At 37.3% G+C, this 24,525-nt stretch overlaps 1 protein-coding gene across 3 annotated transcripts; it reads right to left on the bottom strand.

The window, feature by feature from the left end:
- Positions 1-903: 903 nt before the first annotated feature.
- On the bottom strand, positions 904-23,537 carry N4BP2L2 (NEDD4 binding protein 2 like 2). Of its 3 annotated transcripts, none has more exons than XM_080364013.1 (6): positions 23,436-23,537; positions 19,481-20,922; positions 10,324-10,448; positions 7,318-7,406; positions 6,886-6,962; positions 904-3,288 (listed from the first exon to the last, which is right to left on the bottom strand). In XM_080364013.1, the coding sequence occupies exons 2-6, from the start codon at positions 20,920-20,922 to the stop codon at positions 3,090-3,092; spliced, it is 1,932 nt and encodes a 643-aa protein (XP_080220139.1). In that variant the 5' UTR covers positions 23,436-23,537; the 3' UTR covers positions 904-3,089. The 3 variants fall into 3 exon arrangements, with proteins under 3 accessions (XP_080220139.1, XP_080220140.1, XP_080220141.1); XM_080364014.1 differs by having other exon boundaries at positions 23,392-23,452; XM_080364015.1 differs by lacking the exon at positions 6,886-6,962 and having other exon boundaries at positions 3,154-3,288.
- Positions 23,538-24,525: the final 988 nt, after the last annotated feature.

Below are 24,525 nucleotides of genomic sequence, written 5' to 3'. Positions count from 1 at the left end.
TCCTTCCACCAGCTTTACATGCTGAGCATGATGACATATGGTGTGGAATATCCCTTTGGTCAGTTGGGGTCAGCTGTCCCTGCTGTGTCCCCTCCCAACTTCCTGTGCACCCCCAGCCCACTCACTGATGAGATGGGGTGAGGAGCAGAAAAGGCCTTGACTCTGTGAAAGGCTGATAACTGAAACATCCCTGTGTTATCAATGCTGTTTCCAGCACAAATGCAAAATGGATTTGAAAACTAATTTGAAGTATGCAGCAGATAATTAGAATTTACATTTGTAACATTAAGGTTCTATGCCTTAGTTATATATTAAAAAATATCTGGCAGTTATTTAATGAAATATGATGAACTAGCAACTTACTAAAAATCTAAAACAACAGGAAATCTCCATTCTAGGTACATTATTATCAACAGGTGTATTGCATAAAAACAATGCCAGGTAGTAAAAATTTTTAGATCCCCAGTCTAACTGAATAATGAGTTCCTACATTTCTTGCACACGCTTTTTGACAAAATAAGTAATTTTCTTCCTTTGTGAGGGTGCAGGAGAAATTCAATACCTGCAACATGTATTTCACATCATTATTTTATTACCTTTACATATAAATATTATAGTGTAAAAGCAACTTCTGAGATATCTGTATGACCATGTCTGTCATAGCCTCATCAAATATTAACATTCCATGAAACAAAATGTGTAACACAAACAATAATTGCATTGTGTTCTCACCTACCATGTCATTGTACTTACCTTGAAATACAGCTTTACAGATTAAGTGGTTTACAAGAAATGTTTAAATACAGTGCCAAGTTGCAAAGCTTTCCTTTCTTGTTGTGTGTCCTTTGCAAACTGCAGGTCTATTATCAATCAACATACTTTGCATATCAAAAATACTCACCATCCACCAATAATTTATTAAAAAGATAACACAAAAAATGCTGCGCCATTTTAAAATAGTATGAATTCACGTCTAAATACAAATGTCACTTAAAAATAACTTAAATATCAATCAAATATTGCTAAAAAAATCCATTTCCTTTAAAACCTGAAGACAGAAGGTACCAAAAGACATCACAGCATCAGTTTTCAGCTGTCAGCTCTTTTGTCATGCCTTAGTGCTATGTGAATATTACATAAAGCCTCAATAAATTTTACCACTTCACTATAGCTTGAAGTAACATAGCATAAATAAAACTAGTCTTTCTAAAACCTTTCTATTTTCCTCACACTTGAAATATGCTTTCATGTTTAAATATAAAAAACTTCGGGATTATTCAAGTTTTTTTGACCCTTTACAATTATTTCCATGGTTCTTTTGAGATATGGAAAAAGATAACCATGAAAACTAAAATACAGTTAACATAATTGGTATTAATAACAGACAATGAGGGAAGACAATGTAGTTGGATGACTTTTTTTATATACACATTATTCAGTATATTAACAATCCATGCACTACTGAAACATTTTAAATTATTTATCAAATAATTAAAACAATTACTAAAATGTGAAACTGCACACTTTGACTTTTATAGTTGATGGAGTCTCTTAGGAAAATGTTATTGCAGATACACATTAAATTGCACAAATTTAGATTTGAACAACAGGTGTAGAAAAACACAGAAATGTACTTCATTATATACCTGGATTTTCAACTTTCATTGTATTCAGACTTTAAAGATGAAGTAATATTCAGAACCTATTCAAAAACTGCCTAAAAGTAAAAAAAAATTTAAAAAATGCTGGCTTTGAAATTTACAAAATTCTGATGGCTACTACACCAAATTAGTAACAGAAAACTACAAAAATTCTTTTAGCTACTCATATTCTTGACAACATTTCCTACTCAGCATTTACTTGTTTGGTGTATAAGGAAACTATAAGTAGTTAGATCTGAAGATAGGCTGTTTCAGCTGGCAGATTAGTAATAACTCTCATCTATATAAAATCCTACAAGCTTGAAAACCATAAAAACTGTTGAATTACTAAAACAACACTGAAGACAAATATTTTTTATTAATACAGCAAGCTGTTAGAAAGCAAGCAAAGTGAAAACTTACAAATTCATAATTTCTTTACGAGAAAAAGGGTAGTTAATTAGTCAATCTCCATGCTGGCTCATTCTTTGTTATGCACTAAACAGATGACATTGGCTGTGCCAAAACTGGGAATGCAACATGGTTTTACAGAATTATATCCACTGTTTATACTGAATTAATGCATCCTAACTGCATACTTGGACTTGACAGCCTAATACTTGAATACTTCATTTTTTATTATAAATGAAAGATATTGACTTAGAAAGACATAGCTGTGAAACTTTTGAGTTTTAGTGGCAAAATTTAGTGGGTATTTTTAGCACAAAAAGGTTGATGGTGTGCAGGTACCATCATAGTTTATATATTACCACTGAAAACAAACAAATCAAAAAAATAATTCATGTTGCACAATTTAAGCCTGGTGAATACTTTATTGGCAGAATATTGCTTCAGCTGCCAGACAAGCTTTTGAGACAAAAAAACCCCAAACCAAACCATCAAAACCAAACACCGCAACTGAAATCAGAAAATAAACGCCAAAATATTGGCAACTGGCAATACATGCCAAATAGAACAACAGGAAAATCCAGAATATCATTGTTTAAAATAATTTCTCAGATATAAGAAGACTAAATGACAATCATTAAAATTTGTTATTACATAAATAACCTCTTCTGGGTCTTTAATTATCTTCTAGAAGATATCTAATATGACCTCTTTAAAAAAAACCAAACACCACTGCTCAACAGTTACTTGATATATGACAACATCATTGTCTTAAGTTTATGAAGGAAGACTCTGCTGTATGTCATACTATATTATATATTCTACTAAAATCAAAGTTATTACAGCTGTAATAAATATAGTTTTAAAAAACATTTAATGTACAATTTTCTTGACATGCAAGTCCGTTAAAGGAACAACCTCCAAAAGAAAATGGTCTTGAAATAGGCCTATTTAAAACACAGAAGATCCACCACTTTATTGGAGTGATGATTTGTTTTTCAAGGGCAAGTAACAGATTTGTATTAACTGACTGCAACTGTGTTATTGGCTACTGGAACTACTGAAAGAATTCCATGAGTCTGTATTGTCTCCCCACCTATGTCTTCGCTGCAGAGGTGTCCTTTGAGTGTTTTTGTGAGGAGGTACCACTGAATTCATGACAATAGGTACGGATATTTGATATTCATATCGTTCCAACATCTGAGCAATCTTCTCACGAGTGACCCCATGCTTATTCCTCCTACAAAAATAAAAATTCAGGTAAATTGTCTGGTATATTTGTATGTTCACAGCCTTCAAGAAAAAGAAAAAAACCTCTAATTTGACAATTTTTCTTCTTGCTTTTCACATTTGAGATTTCACTTTTATTACACTGTATCCTCATTCTCTCAGTATACAGCTTTATTCAGGTTTATTTTAACAATTCACCACTGCATATATTAAATAAAAGACGTTCTTTATACAGAAATGTGATGTTATTCACCAGGACCATGTGCCTATATAACACCAGAAGGACTTTGTTTTCTATTTATTCATCAGATTTTGCATGGCATACTAGCTAATGAGTAGCGGGATGTATAAGATTATAAACTACTACTTATGACAGCAATGTTCAAACTAGCATAAAAATGAAACTACATGGTTTCAAGACTTAATGACAGAATAGTTTCTCATCAATAAATCTATATAAAGTAAGGAGCCATTTTAGTTTTGAACCATTAACAGCATGCTCATAGTACTTTTATCTACCAGCTCTCTCTGATACTTCCTGTAAACTTAGAAATGCACGAAAACACATATAAGGGAGGAGTGGCCAAAAATATTATCCTATTCTTGCAGTGTTTAGTGAACAGCTACTTTCTGTGAGAACTTGGCCTACTAATAACCTGAGACACTAGACAGTACATTAGAATGTATTTATCTCCTTGGTATCTATGGAACAGGATATTATAATCCATGTTAGCAGATAACTTCAGTCTCTGCCTAAAAGAAAACCATGAGGCTTATGCACAAACAGAATGTCATAATTGCCAGCACTGTAACAGAAATTAATCTAAAAGAACAGATACAAAACATAAACAAAATATTTTGATAGTGTAGACAAGCTTTTATCATAACCCAATATATTCTTATCGAGAAACCTTGTCCAAGCTGAATTATTTCAAAGTCACACCAACATAGAATATATGGCTGCATCTTTGTGCTGCCTGTCAGGGACAGAAGAGGTACAGGACTCCTTACCAACCTGCTCACTTCTATAGAGGATAAATCAATACTGGGAACAAACAGGTTATACTGTAAAGAGGATATTCCATACAGAAATATTTTTAAAGACTGACTTCTGCTTCCCTCCCCCTAGCTTATGTGTATTATAATAAAGTAGTAGAGTATTTCTCTCATAAACACTCTTTTCTGAGACATCAGAAGCTAGAGTAATCATCACAAGCAGTTCACTGTTTAAATACTACTAATCTAGATTGTGCTAGAGAAGTTCAGGAGCAGCAGCATGTTGAACTTACCAGTTAACAAGTCCTAACAGTTTTGATTTTATTCATTAATATGAACAAGGTTAATGGTAGAGAAAAAAGCCAATACCTTAGAAATATGGGGGATTCTATAAAGCACTTGAGTCATGACAGAAAAAAAATACTGAAAAGAGGAAGTCGAAGTCCTTTTTTGCCAAATGGTAGAAGCACACAGTTACTCAATATTTTCAATATCTTAGTACTCCTAGAAAAAGATTACAAGCTGAAGTGCTCTGGGCATAAAGAACACATTCATCCACAGTTGAATGGACTTGTGAATAACCACTTCAAAAATAAGCAAGTACTTTTCCTTAAAAAACAAGACAGGATAATAAAATCACCAACAGCAAAACTGAATCAAGCATAGAAATTAATTCAAACAAGGACACAAATCTGCTGTATAGTGTCATTTAAAACTGGGATGTCCTCTTCAGGCACGTCTTCACTAATCCTTCAGCAGCTTGGCTATGCTGAAAGAGCATAAAGCCATCTATCCGTAAACAATACAGATGTACCAGCAAAAGCTCCTAATAGATGATAGTTATCATTTGGAAGGTGTTCTGCTTGAAGGAACACAGAATCTATTGACAAAAGCAAAGCTCTGTCACTGTTAAATGCTTCTACACTAGAGGAATCTTTTATACCAATAATTGGCAAAGAATCCTGCATAGACACGACTACTTAAAAGAATCAGCAGAAGTTTAAGGAATTCAATACTAAATTGCATTTTTATGACCACACTGAAGGAAAAAGGATATTGAACATGCTTGTATTTCACTGTTGTGTGAAGTTCTGCAGCAGGTAACTTTTTAAAAATTAAAACATCTGTCCCAAAATACAGATTATGCACAGGATACCTGTCATTCCCCAAGAGCTTGAATCACATGTATAGTTTTAAAAGTTCTATTTTCCAACTTACCAGCTACTCAGAAAGCATACAAACATGACAGAGGGTAACTTTTCATCCAACACTGGTTAAACACTTAAAAAATTACATAAATTCTCTCTTCTACCAGTGATTTTGCCACTTGTTTATTCTCTCACCTGCAGTTTTCAAATTTCCTAAAAATGGTATCAAAGTACAAAATCCTTTATATAAAAGTTTAAATGCTATTCAAGAAGTCTTAAGCAATACCACATGTCTGTGGAGTCAAGATGTTTTCACAGAAGTGGTGTGTACAAAATTAAAAAAAACCCAACAAAAACGAAAAGAACTCATGATTCCAAAGATATTTCATACCTCATAGGCACACTGACAACGACAGTGACACTTAATACACGCTAAAACACTGGTCATGTGCTTGACACAAAGAATAGTTGAGGTGTTGACATTGAGAGCTTTTTCACAGATTTATCAAATACAATAAGGTGGCAGAAACAACCCTATAAAAACAGTATCTAGAAGTGAACCCGACTCTAGAATATCAACATCATATATCGCTTGATAAAAGTTCCTAACAATCTAGACAGCACCACTAAGAAGAAAAAATGAGGAGCATGTATCCAAAAATATAAGAAAGGTCTTTTCCTAATTAAAGTAGGAGGTTGTGTATTTTTTCTTCCAACTACCAGAGAGTCTTAAGTGATGCTGTTTAAGAGGGAATTAGAATGTATGACTTCAGATAACTAATAAAATTACCCAAATTTATTAGCATAGTATTTGCCCAGGTACTACACAAAATGTTGAGCTTGAAATTAATAATGGGAATTCCAAAACTACAAGAACATCTCTATCATTACCTATTCCCCAAACACACAACTAAGGAAAAAAAAAAGTCCTTTCCCCAAGCAACTGAAAAACAAAACAAAACAAAAGTTCACATCAGTACCTTTCCTAAACTCTGAAAAGATGAAGTTTCCAGACAACAGGCCTCTACTCAAAAACCAAATCACTCATATTGATGCACTTCTTGCAAAATGCATGATTTTTTTCCCCTGTCTTCTACCTATTTTGTACCATCAGTGTTCTGCAGCAACAAATTTCTCAGAATCATTATCCATTATAGTAGAGGGTCTTATAGGGGTCAATCATTTTTCTACTCACATTCAACAAAATTTAATATCAACTTTTTGGGCAAACCAGACAGGACCTCTATTTATTTATCTGTTTATCTATAACACTTCCATTTAAAGGTATATCTCAAAATGCCTATTTAAATAAAATACATTTTATACCAGTAGTTAAGTATTTAAAAAAATAAAATACTGAATAAAATAGAATGTACTACATATATACTTATGTGTGCATATTTATCTGTCTTTCTGTCTATCTCTAAATAGAAGTACAATGATTTCCATAATATAAGCCTTACTTTTCTAATTCTTCAGGATCAAACTTCCACCAAGTATCTGGCTCATGGAACTCCACTGTATATCCCTTTTCTAGAGCCTGCAGTAAGCAAAGAAAAATGTGTGATATGTAGTATCATTATTACATATCATGTAACAAAATGTTTATAGACCAGTAAAATAAACAGATGTAGTTAACACTGCAGTGGTAGCATGCTGGATTTCACTTACCCCCAACCTGTCTTAGCTTTCATCCCAGACTAAGCAGATTAGATCAAATCGATCCTTAAACTGGTCTGAACTATTGTGACAGTGATCACTGACTGTATCAAAAAGCAGTCTCTCTTTAGAAATGAGAGTAAGGAAAATGTTTCTGGACAAACCAGACCAACTTATCACATGTGAAGGTAAGTTTGAAAAGTTGTAACAGATGACAATCACACAACAAAACCTACCACTTCCACATATGGCTTCATTTCCCAGGCTTGAGTATTAGTGTTGTCTATTATAACTGGAGATTTTCCCTGCTCCATTGCCTGCTTTGCTGCAATGAAAAACAGTGCAAGTTAATAAACAACTATGTAACTCAAAATGGTAAATGTAAATAAAATGTTCCAAATGTTTTTTGCACTAATCTAGTCTGACTGAAAGACACTGTTCTAAGAAAAGGAATAAAAACCATTGAGACAGGAATGGAAAGAAGTAGAAGCAAGAAGGTAAGAAAAATTAAGTGAAAGGTATAAAAAACAAGTGATGGTGACTTGATGCAAAAGGGTAAATAGGAAGTGTGGAAGTCAAAGCAATGCAACAGAACTGCTCAAAGTCTGTGGCCCGCTGAGTATAGAGATCCTGGCATGAAACCATATCCTGGTTCCAGATTTACCAGCCCTGACAGATAACACATGGTGCATTCATAACTGAGACCTGTGGTTAGGTAGTGCAGTTCTTCTCCAACAAAATGCTAAGAAATAGGTGATCTTCACAGAAAGACATCACACATCTGAAATATTTCCGAGACCCATTAAAAAAAAAAAAAAAAAAATCACAAACATGCTTCCTCCACTTGAATAATGTTTGAACTCAATTGCCAGTTTCTACCAAATTCAAAAGAGGGTGGAAGCTTCAGGAATAATAGGCTGCTTCCAAGTTCTACAAAACAATTGGTAAGAAGGCACATCCAAATTAGCAGACAGAGTACAGCCATGATGCAATTTGTTTGGCAGGACACTTATGTAGCAGCATGCTTTTAATTTTGGGCCAGCACAAGTATTCTGCTTCTTACCCAGCGGAAGCTTCCTAGATATTGCAGTGCAGAACTGAGACTGGCTGGAGGAGTTCAGGGGACAAAACATGCACATCTGTTGGCTACCTGCGATTCATCAGCTCCACAGCACAGAAAATGTTTCTACATTACCCTGATACCTTAAACGTATCTTTTCATAAGCCCAAGACTGCTTTAGTCTTGACAAATCAATTAAGTATCTATCTTAAGCCTAAATCTAACTTTGATCTTGAGATAAGGCATTCTTCTAAATCCCTTACACAGTTATCCTGTAAACCATTCTTGGAGGACTCCTAACTCTTATTACTAGGATTTGCCCCTGAAAAAAACAACCAGCTTTTTTGAACACATCTAAAGAACATGATTATGACATTCAGCTTCTACAGAAGTTCCAGTAGAAGTGGCAGGATGAATTAAAATAGGCCCTTTAAGTTCAATTTTGTGGCTTTGCTAAGTGTCTCCTAAAACCCTGGAAGAGTGACAGTGATTTCACAATGAAAGCTGCAGTGGCAAATTAATTCTAGTATTTCCTAATATTTGTGTGCTTGACTTTACAACCTCCACATTAAATATGTATGTGTTTTAGTATCAAGGGTATGTCTTTATAAAACACTTGAGAGTTTGGCACTCTGTTTTTCTAAAATTTTTTTTTTTTTCCCCCTAAAGGGTCTCACTTGTAATTTTTTTCTCATACTTACTGTACTACAGATTCACTCCCTCCCCCAAAATGAGAAGGGGGTATAATTTTAACAGAATAATTTTCTCATTGTGGAGAAAGCAAATTTTTGCTTTCTCCATAATTCTGACACAAGGATTAGCTCTAGCTAAATATTTTGTCATATGAGTATTAGAAAATGCATAAATAACTTATGCAGCTGATAAAATCTATTTGAAATTTTAAGCTAGACCTACTCATCAAACAAGAATCCCAACTACCATTCCCCTCAAGTTCTCATTTCATGTACTTCAAGTATCCACATACAAACGAAACCAAGAGCTTCTGAAGTACTTCAAGTCAGACAGCTCTACCTGGTCAAAGCAGGAGGTGAGAACTGAGTGTAACTTCAACTCAAAGCTATTCAGGCAAATGTTTCACAGTGTGGGTGCTCTGTACAACAAGACAAAGCTATTCTTGTTCCTGCCACCAAAATCTCTGAATAACTAAATTATATACTGTTCTGATTATAAAAAACACTGTGTAACTAACTGTTACAAAACTAGAGGCATCTTAAGGTCTAGTCAGAAACAGCTGGAAGCCATTATCAAGTGAGAATAGTTTGGTAGTCTTATAATTGTGTTGAGCCCTCTCATCCATAAACTACTCTGTTATCAACTATGCTGCTTCTTAGGCTTCTACTGGGAACTCCAACCTCAAAAATGCTCTTTAAACTGATATTCTAATGATTGCTCTAAAAAAATTCCTTCACTGTTCCTACAGAAACATTCCCCAATGGGGAGAATATATTTTTTTCCTTGGCCCCCTGTACCTTTGATGCAAAGTAGTTCTCTAGACAGGAAGGAAGCTTCTGCTTGAGAAACTGCAGCAGAGAGAGTAATGTGCATGCACTGGCAATGGAGTTATTCAGTTTGTCCGCCCCTTGGAGTTGACCAGACAGATCACAAGATTCTTGGAAAATGGCTACAGAAAGAGCAAGAAGCTGTCTGCTACCCTTCTTACCGCGGTATCTACTTCCTAACCAATTAAATCCAACCTTTGGACACTGTTAGGTATTAAGAAAGATGACTTATTAAAGCTGTTAATCTATACAAATTAAGTAAAATCCTCCTCCAAAAAACTCTTCCATAAATATTGGGTGAATCTCAGATCAGGAAAGATACTGGAAAAAACAGGATACTCTGCTCTTGCCAGCATTAAAAAGGTTCAATTCTGTCATCAAGATACTAGTATGAAATGTAACAAATCAGCAGGTGACAGCACAAAGAAGAAAGATTTTTCTCTTTTTAACTCTGAACCTTCTATAAGTTCAAAATTATATATATATATATATACACCTTAACTGAAATATAAATAATATTTTAAATATTACTTCTATATGCCCTATACAAAAATATATATACTCCTTTTTATATAGACTATTAAAACACATCCACATTATGTTATACTTCTATTTTCTAAATATAAACATAATTCAATAGGATTCTTCCTATGCATTCAAACCTCTCTTCTGGTTCCACTCATGGGCATCACCAAGCTGAGCAGCATCATACGTATATCCATCTTGTTGACGAAAATAATCATCGGTGCTGAATATAATGCCATCATGACTCTGACCAAGTAGAATACTGTTAAACAAAGGAAAACACACAAATATTTTAACTTCTATTTTTCAGATACAAAAAAAATACATAGGAAAAAAACCCTAAAAAAATTTAACTATGCCCTACATTTAATGCCTTGCGAACTTCAAACAGCTTTACAAAAGTACACTCATACATATTAACAATAATTCTAATCCAAATTAAAGCAATATATTCCCCAGTTTCTACTATTTCTGTATTTGTTGTTTCTTCCCCTTAACCACCAAGAGATGTTTGTACCCATCTAAGTTATGGCTATATTGCAACAAGTTTTAAGTATCTCATAGTAATTTAATGTATTTACTAACATTCTCCACATCAATTCTCATTTGGAATTCTCTTTAGAAACCAATTTGATCCTGAAGAATCTGGATGCAGCTGAGAAATGAACTGGATGTTTAAATTCTTTTTCAGCACTTTAAACATGCCCTCTTCTGACCTTTGCCCGTGCTGCTGGTACATACAATGTGTGTCAAACGTGAACAGCAAAAGAAAACTACTGATGTTTACAGCAATTTCCCTATTTTCAGGAAAAAGTAAAAGATCACAATAAACTTTCAGGATTGTCCTACTAATGGAAGTCAGGATTACAGAAGAGTATCCATATTCCTTCAAGATCCTACACGTTTCTATTCCAGTTCTGTGTCTTCTCCCCCAGTCCTGGTGACACACTCTGGTCCCTATTTTCTCATCAACTCTGGCACTCACTGGATCAGTAAGCTACTGGCATTCATACTCAAAAGAAAGCAATCCTCTTCTCTTCTCTTAGTTACTTTTCTGAAGCTTTAGCAGTTGAGCGTATTTAAGAAAAGTCCCTAAAAGGTGATACACTAAGACTGGCTTCCAATGGAGACCAGTCTTAGTTGAGCAGCAGTAAACTGCTATATGGGTTATCACGTCTTGTACAACTGTAGTTTCGATTTAATAGATGACAAGAAATTTAAGGCAGGATTTCTTCTTATCTCAGTGTCTATCAGGGAATTATGTTGTTTTTACCCATCATTTACACTTCAGTGCTAACAGGGTGACAGGAAAGCCATGTGTTTTACTATCCCTGCGTGTATTACCTCAAATCAGGAGAAAAAAAAAAAAAATCCCTTCTTGAATCACTTAACCGGTTTGATTAGAGTGTTTTAGCTTAGTTTCCTAAGGCAATGCCATTCCGTCATGACTTCTGGACATACAGACCAATTTCAACAAAAAACTGAGAGAATATTCTCTCAAATATACTATGAATTTTTATGGGGGGAAAAACAAACAGACAAACAAAAGCCAAACAAATTTCTAAACAAATGGATAAAATGCGGAGATTCAAATTAGATTCCAGAAAGATAAAAAAGATAAGAGACTGCAATGCAATTTTCACATTTACCCAGTCTCTTAGGCCTGCCCATTTCCAAGCAACATAAATACCCTGTTTTCCCCAAAAATACGCGCTAGCATGATTTTTCAGTATTTTTGAGGATGCCTGAAATATAAGCCCTAATCCAAAAATAAGCTCTAGTTACAGTTCGTAAAAGTGTCAATTTAAATAGTGTCTGGGCAGCTATACATGTAAAAAAGTAAGCATCTTTTGGAGCAAAAACTGTGTAAGACCCTGTCTTATTTTCAGGGAAACAGGGTACTTTACAAATGAAATAAAAGTCTAGCCAGTAAGTCAGAATAAGTTACATTGCATTCTGTTTCTTGCATAGCTAACATTAAAGATTACCAGAATTTTAAGCATACTTTAGCAAAGAACAAAAGATACTGTGTAGAAGCCAACAAGGGTAAAAAGGGGAACTCAGAGGGACACAGTTGAAATGTTCTCGGTTAACATGCTTATTTTTCACTCTATATTGTAATATTTTATATTACTGCTAATACGTTTATTAATTAACAAAGTTATTATAGTGGGTGACATACGAATACTACAAAAATTCATTAAGCTTTTCTAGAAGTCTGTATTTGCATTGTCATTAAATGCCACATTCAAACCTTCTAGAAACATCATAAAGCTGACTTTTGGATTTAGTTAAAATCCATTCTATGTATTGCCCAGTCATGCCAACAAATACCTGTGAGTCAGAGAAACTGATTATAGCAACATTACAGGGCATAATCAACTGCTGGTTGATCAATAACATCAGAATCTACGTCAAATCAAATCCACAGTAATCTACCCAAATGAGCAATCCTCATTCTGTCAAACGTAAACTTTATTTTTCAGAAAGTCCCTGGAGATGGAGATTTAAATGAAAGCCTTGTAAAAGCTGAGACAGCAATACAATTCTGTTTGAAGTCTGATCTACAGAATAAGTGCGATTACAAAACCTTCTTGATCATTTTTGTTTCCTATAGTACATTCAAGTTTTAAAACAGAAAACAGCCAGTTAGAGCCACAGAGCATTTATAGCCCACTACAACACTCAGATATCACTGTCCTATGGAAATTTAGGCAACTATTCTGGCTCAGAAACAGGCAATGTACCCAAAGGCTACGAAACCCAACCTGCACTAGCAGTATGTGGGATGCACTACTGCTGAGGCAGCAGGACCAGAAAAGAACTGGCCAAATCTCAAATAAGGTAGGGGAACAAATGTGTGTTAGTTCTAAGTTACCAGGCTTTCCTATATCTATCTATATCTGCAGGGAGAGCTACTTAATTCCTACACAAGGAATTTGCTATGCTTTGCTACATGTCACTGAGAACAGACCCATTATGGATCATAGTTTAAAGAGGGGGACACTGTATTACATATTAACTTATATTCCTACACATTTATTGCCCCACAACGATGTTATTGGTTATTTTTGCTTTTAAAATACAAAGATCTGTAACAACAAAATCCACATTACTGAGGACCAGAAGAAACTAATTATGCAACTGTCAAGTAACATGATCAAAACAGCATTCAAGCTGTTTTTTCCTTCTTGCTCTTTTCCCCTTTCCCAGAGTATTAAGGTTACCTCAGGATACGTAGTAACACTATATCAGAAAGCAGAGCATGATACAGCAAAAATACAGCCACTTTTTTGGACATTGTTCAACAATTATTTTTGTTAGAGCCTATGTCTTTTAATAGCATGTGTATTACACTGGTATAGGAGACCACAGAAGGACTGAAAGCCTCTTTCTGTTCTGTGTAGATAAATAGCACCAGCAAATCATACACCACACACAACAGCATTTTTTTAGTATCTATTCATAGAATCACCTCGGTTGGAAGGGACCCTCAGGATCATCAAGTCCAATCATAACCTAACTCTAGCACTAAACCATGTCCCTTAAGAACCTCGTCTAAATGTCTTTTAAACACCTCCAAGAATGGTGACTCCACCACTTCACTGGGCAGCCTGTTCCAGTGCCTGACAACCCTCTCTGGGAAGGATTTTTTCCTAATATCTAATTAACCCTCCTGGTGCAACTTAAGGCCATTTCCTCTTGCCTATCATTTGTTACCTGGGAGAAGAGCCCAACACCCTCCATGTTAAAACCTCCTTTCAGGTAGTTGTAGACAATGATCAGGTCTCCCCTCAGCCTCCTTTTCTCCAGGCTGAACAGCCCCAGTTCCTCAACTGCTCCTCATCAGACTTGTGCTCCAGGCCCCTAGTAGTGCTAGAAAAACTGGATCCATCTTCCACACTTTTTGTGTGGTGAATGTATACACACATATTACAGTAAGGACCATCTGCTTTAATAAAAGAGATAGTAAATAATAACTGGGATTCTTCTGCTAGCTGAGCAGATAGACACACCCCTACAGCTTCCAGGAGCCTGACCATCAGGTTTCTGTAGGAATATATGTTAACTGATGAATCAACACTAATGGAATTAATGGGGCATTAATTTTTATTTCTAGGAACTGACTTAATTTCCTGAGTGTTCTGGAGTATAATTCACTTACTCAAATTCTTGCATTGTATCTTTCAAACATCATTAGCTGTAGCAATAAAGAAACAGAATGACAAGGGTTCGAGAATCTTGCAAGACCCATCAACAAAGTTTATTCTTGAAATATTTTATTATTCCCTGAAGTTCAGAATGCACTGCAATTTATTTACAAACTCATATAACAGATAAAACAGATTTAATATAGTGAACTATGTTTGCAAGAATAATCCTAAACCCACAGAATTTGGGAAGGCAAAGTGACCACCAAAGAGCCCAGAGTAACGGTACCCTTACACCATACACAACACACAAGCTATCACAAAGTAATCAGTTTATGAACTGAAACTTCAATTATTACAGCAATGATCATAGCCTCTTTCTAAAATGTGAAATTAAATCATAAAACAATTTTTAAAAGCCTGACAATTACCTCTTTCAGAATTCATAGTATTCGAACTTCTAAAATTTGAAACACAAACATATTTGTTGACGTCATATGGAATAATTCATTTATTTCTAACATGTATATGGAAACAAAACTTATCCCAGGTTCATGAACTAGGAAACAGAAACAACAGAAAGCACGTTTAGGCAAACAGACCACACACAAATCCTGCCTTAATTTTTCTTCACAACTAACTTGGACCTCCAACCTCCATCCTGGTTAGCCTACTTTGAGAGATGAGTTTAAAATAAAAATTACCACTTAGAATCCAGTAATTCACCTATTTAAAATACCTAATGTATCATAGATTATGAAAAAAATAAATAATAAGTAAATATAATTTTAAAATCTGTAGTATTACTAACATATGTAAATGCTACTTTAAAAGCATTACTTCCAACACTGTTTAAAAAAAATGTAATTAGAAACAACTGCACACAACTGTTCTTACATTCACCTACAAATATGAACTCTTCCATTCAGAAGATGGCACTCTCAGGAAAAATGTCCACAGATAAAATGACACTCTATATACTGACAATGGATTTAATTAAAAAATGTGCTTCTTAAATTACACCAATATTTGTTCTTTCAACCTCATTAAGCTCCTTTTTATTCAAATTCAAGTTCAGATATTTATGGAGGAATGGAAAATTGCAATTGCTGCCAAATTCAGTAACAAAATACCCTAAAAATTCAAGCCTGTTTTTTGTAACTTTTTCCAGCATTGTAAGATCACATTATCATCTACTTCTAATTGTAGCAGACTTTTCTTATCTGGGCTAAAGATTCCTGGGTATCTGTCTGGCCAAATTGTTTTAGAAAATTTGTAACTAAATGGTCAATCACTTCCAAAACCAAGGAAGAAACACAGCATTTTTATCATGTTTTGTTGTTGCAAACTTTCCTCTGAGAAGCTTTGGATCAAAGAATTGAAATCTAGTGAAGTACATGCATTTGTTTTTCCTGCAAAAAGTTTTTGTAAATCTGCCCAAGCTGTAAGACTTTAAAATGTCATGTGCACAGAGAATAGTGAAAAGTACTCCTTATTGTACAAAGTGGAGCAGAAAATGTGAAGATTCTCACTGCAGTAAGTTGATTTCTGAACAAAGCATTCTTGCAGTAGCAAGAAAATGATTCAGTACTAATACTGCACTGTACGAACACATTTATCCCAACACAATCTTAAAAATGGCAAGAGAAGGAACAAAATTGCCCTAAAATAGGAAGGCCATGGGAAGCACACAGTGGTACAAACACTGGAACAAGCAACTTGGTACTGTCAGCAGAGGTAGGAAATAGGGACATGGCAAAAAGTGAAGCGCAAGGAAGAAACTGGTACGATGAAGCTGAGAATGAGATGATGCCATAAGCTGAAACAGAGACCAGATGATCCTGGGAGGAAAGGTGGGGCAGAAGGAGGAACTGAGAAATCAGCTTAGAACCGAGGAGCACACGTGGAGCAAGTAAGCAGAGATCAAAAATCACGGCTGAATAGGTATTGAAATATAAAACTGGAAATAGATGGGTAAAGAGATTGGAAGTCCAATGAGCCTCAGGAGGCTGGGACTGCCTAGGTCAGGGGAATGCAGGAAATAAATTGAGGAGTTGAGGGGAGCTCCTCAATGACCAGGAAACCACTAATGTTATGCTCCTGCAAAGACAATGAAGCACATGTTCTTAGAATCTACTTTCAATCATATGAAGGAAATTAAGATAACCAGGAAGAGTCAATTAGGGGTTTGCAACAGAGAAATAATTCTTTACTGACCAGAATGCACTCTGATATGGGTGAGGACAGAGTAATGAAAGTATCATAATTTGAAATTTTCAAGGCTTTTGACATCATCTCCCAGTCAGTAAGAAGCAGGGTACAGCAAAGGATGACAGCAGGACCAATTTTTTTGGTATCTTCATTGTTATTGTAGATGATGAGGCAGAGAACTTGCAGTTGACATCAAATTAGTAGCAATGCCTGACATACTGAGCAGCAGTAGGGCTTCTATCCAGAAGGACACCAAGAAACTTGAGCAGCAGGCTAAACATCATGAAGCTCAACAAGGAAAACAGCAAAGTTTTGCAACTGGTGAAAAAGAAACCTGAGCATTACTACAGGATGGAAAGTGACTGGTTGAGCAGCCCTGCTGAAAAGGATCTGAGAATTACAGTGGACATCAAGCTTGAGATGAGTGAATGGTGTGCTCTCATCAAAAGAAGAGCAAACCACATATTGGGATTTATTAGAGAAAATGTGGCCAGCAGATCAATGAAAGGTATCATCCATGCTCTAGCTGGCTCTTGTGCAGTAAATTCTGAAACACTGTGTCTGTCCAGTTCAAAAGACAGGCTGAAAACCATTGAATGTCTGAACAGATGGCCACCAAGACAGCTAAGGGCAAAAGACCCAGAAGGAGAGGTTAGTAGCAGCTGGGCTTGTTTAATCTGGCAAGGAAGACATAAGATGCCATCTGATACCAGCCTTTGAGACAGATATGGGTCAAGATTGGGAGCAGGAAGGAAAGTGCCTGTACTTACAAACCCTTACTTTACACAAAAAGTAGATATGAATTCAAGATTTCTGGGTCCCGCTACTGCTCTGCTGTCATTTCACGCTTGGGAAACCCATTTGCAAGATGCATTTCATTCCCTTCTAGTGCTGAAGTGCTGATCCATAGAAATTGTGTCAATTTTCTGTTGTTGTTGTTGTTTTTTCTACACAGACATTTTGCTAGCATGAGTGGTAGAGGTTTGTTTGCAGGTGCTACAGACACCAAGCTTGCAAAGATACCCATGGGTACTAACAGGATATCAGAAGACTCTATTTGCTGTCCTAGTCCACACAGGCTATGAGGTTACACGTACAGTCAACTTTCTTAAGACTTAATTTTCCTAAAACTTATTCCTAAGACTTATTTTCTAAATAAGACACATACTTTTCTCATAGGCAGACATTTATTCTGGGCTCCCCTACCATCACCAGGTACCTGAGACACGATTTTCTGGGAATTAACAATTGCAATCAAGCTTTGAACATATGAAAGTGCACATAACTGAATATGCTGAAAAACAAGTCCCACACAGTTCAAGTTCTGCACCCAGATTTGTTGTTTTTTCTTGACCCTGATCTCACAGTGCCCACTTTCCATCTGTTAAATGAAATTAGTAATTGATCTCACTAGCAAGAAATGAAAAAAGAAGAAGTGTTCATAAAAACCTGAAAATATTAGACAATTCAGCACACAAAACATGGAAAACAAATATTCTATTTTACTAGATATCTTCACATTAAGAACTATCCAATTCCTGCACTGAATGAGGCAGCATTTTTTTCCACAGGGGCTTGTTTTTTTTTTTTTTAATTTCCCATGTTACTTCCAGAAAGAAATAATTGTAATAATACTCACACAGGGTCAGGTAGCTTTGAAAATGCACGTCTGTAAAATAGAGCGCTCGGTAACTAGAAAACTTTATAGTTAAAATTATACAAATATGTAAGTTAGAAATTGCTAGTAGGTATTCTTCTATGAGTTGGAGATCATGGTCTCCTAAATATCAGGGAAAAACAAACAAACAAACCAAAACAAAACAGCAAGGTTACTCCTTGATACATAAAACAAGGAAGAACATGATCACTGTATCTACTGAATAGACTCTCAGCATACAACAGAAGATAATCACAGAAGTGATGTACAGTATCTGGATGAAGATCAATCAGTAACCACTGAAATAGGAACATTTTTTTTTTTTTGTATGCAAGAGAAACCTATTTTCACTTGATACACATAGCGTCTGTGCTCTATGTCATATTACATGCTTTTTAAACTAGACCAAAAAAAAAAAAGTGAAAATCCAAGTTGGAGGTGATACCTGTTTTAACCCTGTCAGACTCGAACCAATATATTTTTAAGGGAAAATAATACTTTTCTTATGTGTTGTCCAAAACTAAGCAGAGAAGGTGATAGACCATAGTGTGAAAAAAAGGGAATGAGATTATTATGCTCAGTTTAGTCAACACACTAAAAAACAAATTAAGTATTTTCAAAGTAGCAAAATTCTTCTAAAGGTCTATGAAAACTTTTGCATGGGCATAAAAAAGTACTTCTGGTTGAATCAAATGAATGTTGTTAGATTTGACAGATATTTTTTTAAATGAAGGAATTGAAGAATAAAAAAAAGGCAGACTATCACATATTAGCACACCTGAAAGTTTCAGAGTAAAAGATTATGCAATCTGATGGATACAAAAGATTTTAAATTTAACACAAAACCAGCTCCTGCTCATCAGCATTCTAAAGCAGACAAAAACCCACAAACCAACAAATAACACGAAAAAAAGCCCCAAACACCACATACACAAAACCAAAAAAACCCAACCCAACCCAAACAAACAAAACAACACACACACAACAAAAACAAACAAGCAAAGAAACAAAACCAAAACAACACCAAAAAACCCACAAAACAACAACAAACAAAATAACAAAACACAACAAAAAACCAAACACCCCCTCAACAAAAAAAACCTCACAGGCAAATACTTTTAGTATTTACTGACATTTTTTTTTCATTGAGTAAAAATTACGGCATTCTAACAGTCTGATTTACAAATACCAAAGTGTGTGAAGTGCTTACAGATTTTTTTTTAATTATTAAAACTTTTTATTTGAGTAAGCTTCTTAAGCTTTGTCTTTACTTACCGAGAAAGTGTCGATTTCCCTGAACCAGGTAGGCCTCTCAAGATTAGGAGCAATTTCTGTGAAGAACTGAATCTTTCTTCAGGTAACTGCAAGGAAGAAAAGCTGTGCATGTCTTCTGTATTGTAAACTTTCGGATCCTTCCAACGGTCTTCTTGGGTTTCACAGAAACCATTATTTTGGAGTCCATTCTGGTCACTATTTCCATGTCTGAGGACCTGAGTAGTGTGGATATCAATATGACCAGCATATTTGGTACTTTGATCAAGCAATAGACCATGACTGTTCATGTCAGTATTTCCATGGTAACCATGATAATTTCTGTAATAAAGTTCACCATTGTGAGAAGGGAGAGCATTTGTTTTTTGTGGTGGGGAATTAAGTATCTGAAAATGCGACTGATGGTTAAATCTGGGAGCAAGAGATCCCTGAGGTCCTATGAAAGACTCTGTTGACTGCCAGGCAGGTCTGAACTCAGGCACTGAGTAGTTCCAATATTTAGAATCTACCTGTCCATGAAAGGTATTTTCATTTTTCCAGTCACTTGTTTCCATGACAAGCTGCTGCTCATTGCTTGCGTTCTCACTTTGCTGTTCCCCAGAGAAACATCGTTCATTCCCATGAAACGGCTGGGGGCTGCCCAACAATATGCGTTGATAATCCTCTTGTGAGGTTTGACTACAGTTATATGGTGAATATTGTTCCTGAGAAGTTTCAGTTTCTTTTTCCTGAAAATTAGTATCTACATTTTCATTTTCCAGCTGGTGAATTTCTTTATAGAACTGGTCCAGTTCATCATCTATTTCTGGTACAACAGAAGAAACAGTCTGCACCTTCTTTGGATCCTTACTTTCAGTTCTGTTTTGATGCAATTCATTCTGATCTTCCCCACTGCTTCCACATTCAACGCAACTGCCAGATTTGTCTTCTTTGTTGCTTTCAGGAGGCTTATAAATCGGTCCAATAAACTCTTTGCTTGTAAAAAACTCTTCATCGGATCCATTTTTATTTACTAGGAATGATGCCCTACTATTTCTAATATTATCTTCATCGGCATTATTTATAATAAGAGTGTCTTTCTTTTCTTCAACTTCAGTGTCATTTATTGATGCAAATGGAGGATTTACATTCTGCACAGTTTCTGAATCAACTGACTGACCAAGCACTTGATTATGTTCAGGAACCGCTTCATTCAGTGTTCCCAAGATGCCGTCAAGTATTCTCTCTTGCTTCTGCATTTCATGTTGCCCTTGCTTATCTGAGGCATATGCTGGTATGAAATCATTCGATGTTCTCTCAGCATCCACTTCCTCTTGAATACCCTGGTTATCATCAGAGAGTTTATCATAAGGCCCTTCTGTTGACTTCATTTTTTTAGAACATGGCTCAGTTGTGATTTCATCCTGACACTCCAAGAGCCTTACTTGACTTTCAGCATGAAGCATCTTAAAAAAAAAATTAATACATTATCAGAACGCACTATTTTAAAGTAAAGTATCAAAAAGCAGGATTTATTCAGGCCTATAATATGCACCCTCAGACCCATGACATGCATCCTCAGATGTTCCATGGTCACAAATAAAATGTACTCAACCAGAAGAAAAGCAAACGTCACCTACGGGAAGTCTTGTTTAAATAAAACTGCCACATTATTGAGCACCTTCAAAGAAATACGTTAGTGCTGTACCAGTCTAGCAGTCACATTTTATGATCCATCTTCAAGAATTTTCAAACGACACTTAAAAATGTGAATATTTGAAAAATTAATTACAGTGCACATACTGATGCTTGACATCACTACTCATATGACCAACAAAAATGCATATATTTCAATCACAAGGATTATTTTCTATGACACAAACTGAACTCACCTAATTAATGCTAAACAAACAGATACTGGATAGCATTTATAACTTGGTACTAGTCGAATAACACTAAAATCTGCAATTTGTTGTTATGTTTCCGGTTTTAGAACAACTAAAGACCTTTATTAGGGACCAAGACCACTTAGTTGTATGTTTTCTAAAAATATACACACAAAAAAATCCCTGCCCCAAACAGATTACAATCTGAGAACCAGCCAATAGATTCCAGAAAGATTCAGAGATACAAGAGCAATTAAAAACAACGCAAGATGGCACTGGCCACCATGACACACAGTCATGCCATTATTAATCTATTATTTAGAATTACTTGAATTTTCCTTTGTATTCCTGGAGTCTAGATCAAATGTAATAAAAAGCAACAGTCGTTTTATTGTAAATCAAGTACCCAGTAGTTTATTTACCAAATCTCCCCCTCTCCCCCAAACCCCAAATTCAGTACCAAACAATAAGAAAGGTATTTTTCCTACTAGAGGGTTTATTCTACTGGTTTCTGTGAACATTTCAACTTTCTAGGGCTAAATGCTGATGAAATGTCACATGCTCTTGACTCTGGACATGAAGTCTTTTCCTTATCTGAAAAGGATCTGTAAGTAGTATTAAAGGAAGATTTGTAAGTAACATTTATCATCTCATGTTCACTTGCAAAACTGACACTTGCAAAACTCTAGACATTTTCTCACCTACTATCCAAAGGAAGACACTTCTGCCCTCCTCAATCTCAAAATGTCTAAACTAAGGAGATTTTACTGTTTGCATTTGACTTCACTACTTCGAAGACAGCACTAATGTCATCAGAGGGAGAAATATGGCCATACAACTCTCCCTCTTCCTCAGAATTGGTAGAACAACATTGTGACTCCTATGGTTTCTGAAGAGATTTTTTTGCACACCTCTACCTTCTCGGTTCCTCCTTTTTGTAAATTGGAAAGCAAGTATGGCATTATATGACTCTACCCCACATCTACCCAAAAACATTCCTCAACTCCACTCAAAGACAGACTTGGGAAAGCAAGTTTCTTCATCAGCTTCTGTCCTCATCTGTCTTCTGGAATGGTATGTAAGCAAAGCATATATTGTCATATGGAATGAAAACAGAGAGCATGTGAACACTTGCTGCACAACTACCTCCTCAATGGTGGAAGATTCTGCTCTGTGACTGTCCCACACAGGAATATCCTTTCTTGCTCATTTTTAATAGACTTTCTCCGACTATCCTCTGGGACAGTGAAGCTGCATGTGAAAGCACCTCCACCTTCATTCTTGGGGAGGACAGAGCAAGTATGCACTGAGAAGGTGCAATCTACGTGACAGTCTTTTCTTTTCAATGGGATAGGAATAGGTCTGTCGTATTTCTGTAAAGAATTGGTTATAAGCACTGAACCCGAGTCAGCATAGGTGACTCACTTGGCTGGCACTGCCAATACTGATTTAGGACTTTAGCTAACCTGCTAAACATCCAGAAGTCTCAAACAAATAACTGATGGCCCTAAGCCCCACCTGTGCAACAAATTTCCAGATAGAAAAAGGCAGCATTTATGGCAGAACTTAAAGACGGGGAAAACTGCTTGGCTTTACTTGCGTGACTACCTCTTTTAGGGTAGGGAGGTGACCAAGCATGTAGGCCAGTGTCCCTGGCACAGAGCCCGGGCACGGCTGAGCGCCGGGAGCAGCGGCTGCTCCCGCCCCGGGCGGGCGGCGCTGGGGCCGCCGCTGGCAGCGGGTGCCCGAGGTGAGGGGGCGGCTGCCGGGAGCCGCCAGCCCCAGCTCTCAGTAGGCGTTCGGGCCGCACCCCCGCTCCCCACTCCAGGGTAAGGCAGCCCCGTTCTCGCCCTCCCAGCACACTCCCCTCGGCCCGGCGCCGCCGTCCCACAGCCCCAGCAGCCAGCTCCTGGGCGCCAGCACCACCGCCCCCGCACCGTGCCCCTCTCCGCCCGGCCGCGGGGACACGAGCACTCGGCCGCGACCCCTCTCTGCCACACGTCGGTGGCAGAGATGGCAGTGGCGGAGAGGAGAAGCGCCTTCCCAGACCTGCTGAACGGAAGCCACAGCCACATGCGGGCGAGGAGACCAACCTCAAGGCAGAAGCGCCCACCCGTCCCTGCCGCCGCTCCGCCAGCAGCGCACCCCCGCCGGGCGGGGGAGGGGAGCGCCGGCAACCGCTCACTCTCAAAATGGCGCCGCCTCCCCCTGCCCTTTCACCCCCGCACCTCCCCGCGGTTATGGGACTTGTAGTTGCCCTCGGCGGACTGCGACTCCCAGCATCCCCTGCGCCGGGGGCGGGGTTGTGACTGAGAGCGCGGGAAGGAGACGTTGCGGACGGGACGCGGGTGGGCGGTCGCAGGGCGGGCCAGGCAGTGAGGGCCGGGGCGGCTTTACCCAAAATACCCCATTCCGCTCTCCATGGAGGAAAGTGATCTAAGCCATCACTGGGGAGCGGGATTTAGGCCATTTTAAACTCTCTTGCAGGTTGTTCTCTCCAGCTGTGGGGAGGTGTTTCGTTTGTGAGGGCAGAGGCCGCCGGTGTGGTTACACAGGTCAGAAGCTCCAGCCAGCAGCCTTGTTTGTGTTCCGCCTGTGTCACTGTTCCGCTCCCCTGCTCAGGCACCCTGCTGTACCCACGCTGTGGTTTGACTCTGGTTTCTGTGGGATGTCCTACCTTCCTACTACTAACTGATGGTTGCTTTGAACAAAGCATAAATTTTTGTCTGTAACCCCAAGGGAAAACATTTATTATAATGGATTATGTACATGCATGTAACCCCTCCATCATAGAAGGACACTGGGATGGTCAGGCAGGACTTGCCTTTGGTGAAGCCACGCTGGCTGTCTCGAATCACCTCCCTGCCCTCCATGTGCCTCAGCACAGCTTCTGGGAGGATCTGTTCCATGATCTTCCCAGGCACAGGGGTGAGGCTGACAGGTCAGTAGTTCCTGGAGTCCTCCTTTCTATCATTTTTAAAAATGGGTGCAATGCTTTCTTTTTTCCAGTCATCAGGGATTTCACCTGGCTGCCATGACTTCTCAAATACTGTGGAGAGTGGCTTGGCAACTATGCCAGCCAGTTCCTTCAGGACTCTGGGATGCACCTCATTAGGTCCCATAAACTTATGTATGTTCAGATTCCTTAAGTGGTCACAAACCTGATCTTCACTTACAGTGGGA

This window comes from Nesoenas mayeri (assembly GCF_963082525.1).
Source record: "Nesoenas mayeri genome assembly, chromosome: 1".
In the NCBI taxonomy this organism is placed as follows: Eukaryota; Metazoa; Chordata; class Aves; order Columbiformes; family Columbidae; genus Nesoenas; species Nesoenas mayeri.
Note: the sequence above shows the minus strand (reverse complement) of the source record. Positions and strands in the feature narration are given on the sequence as shown.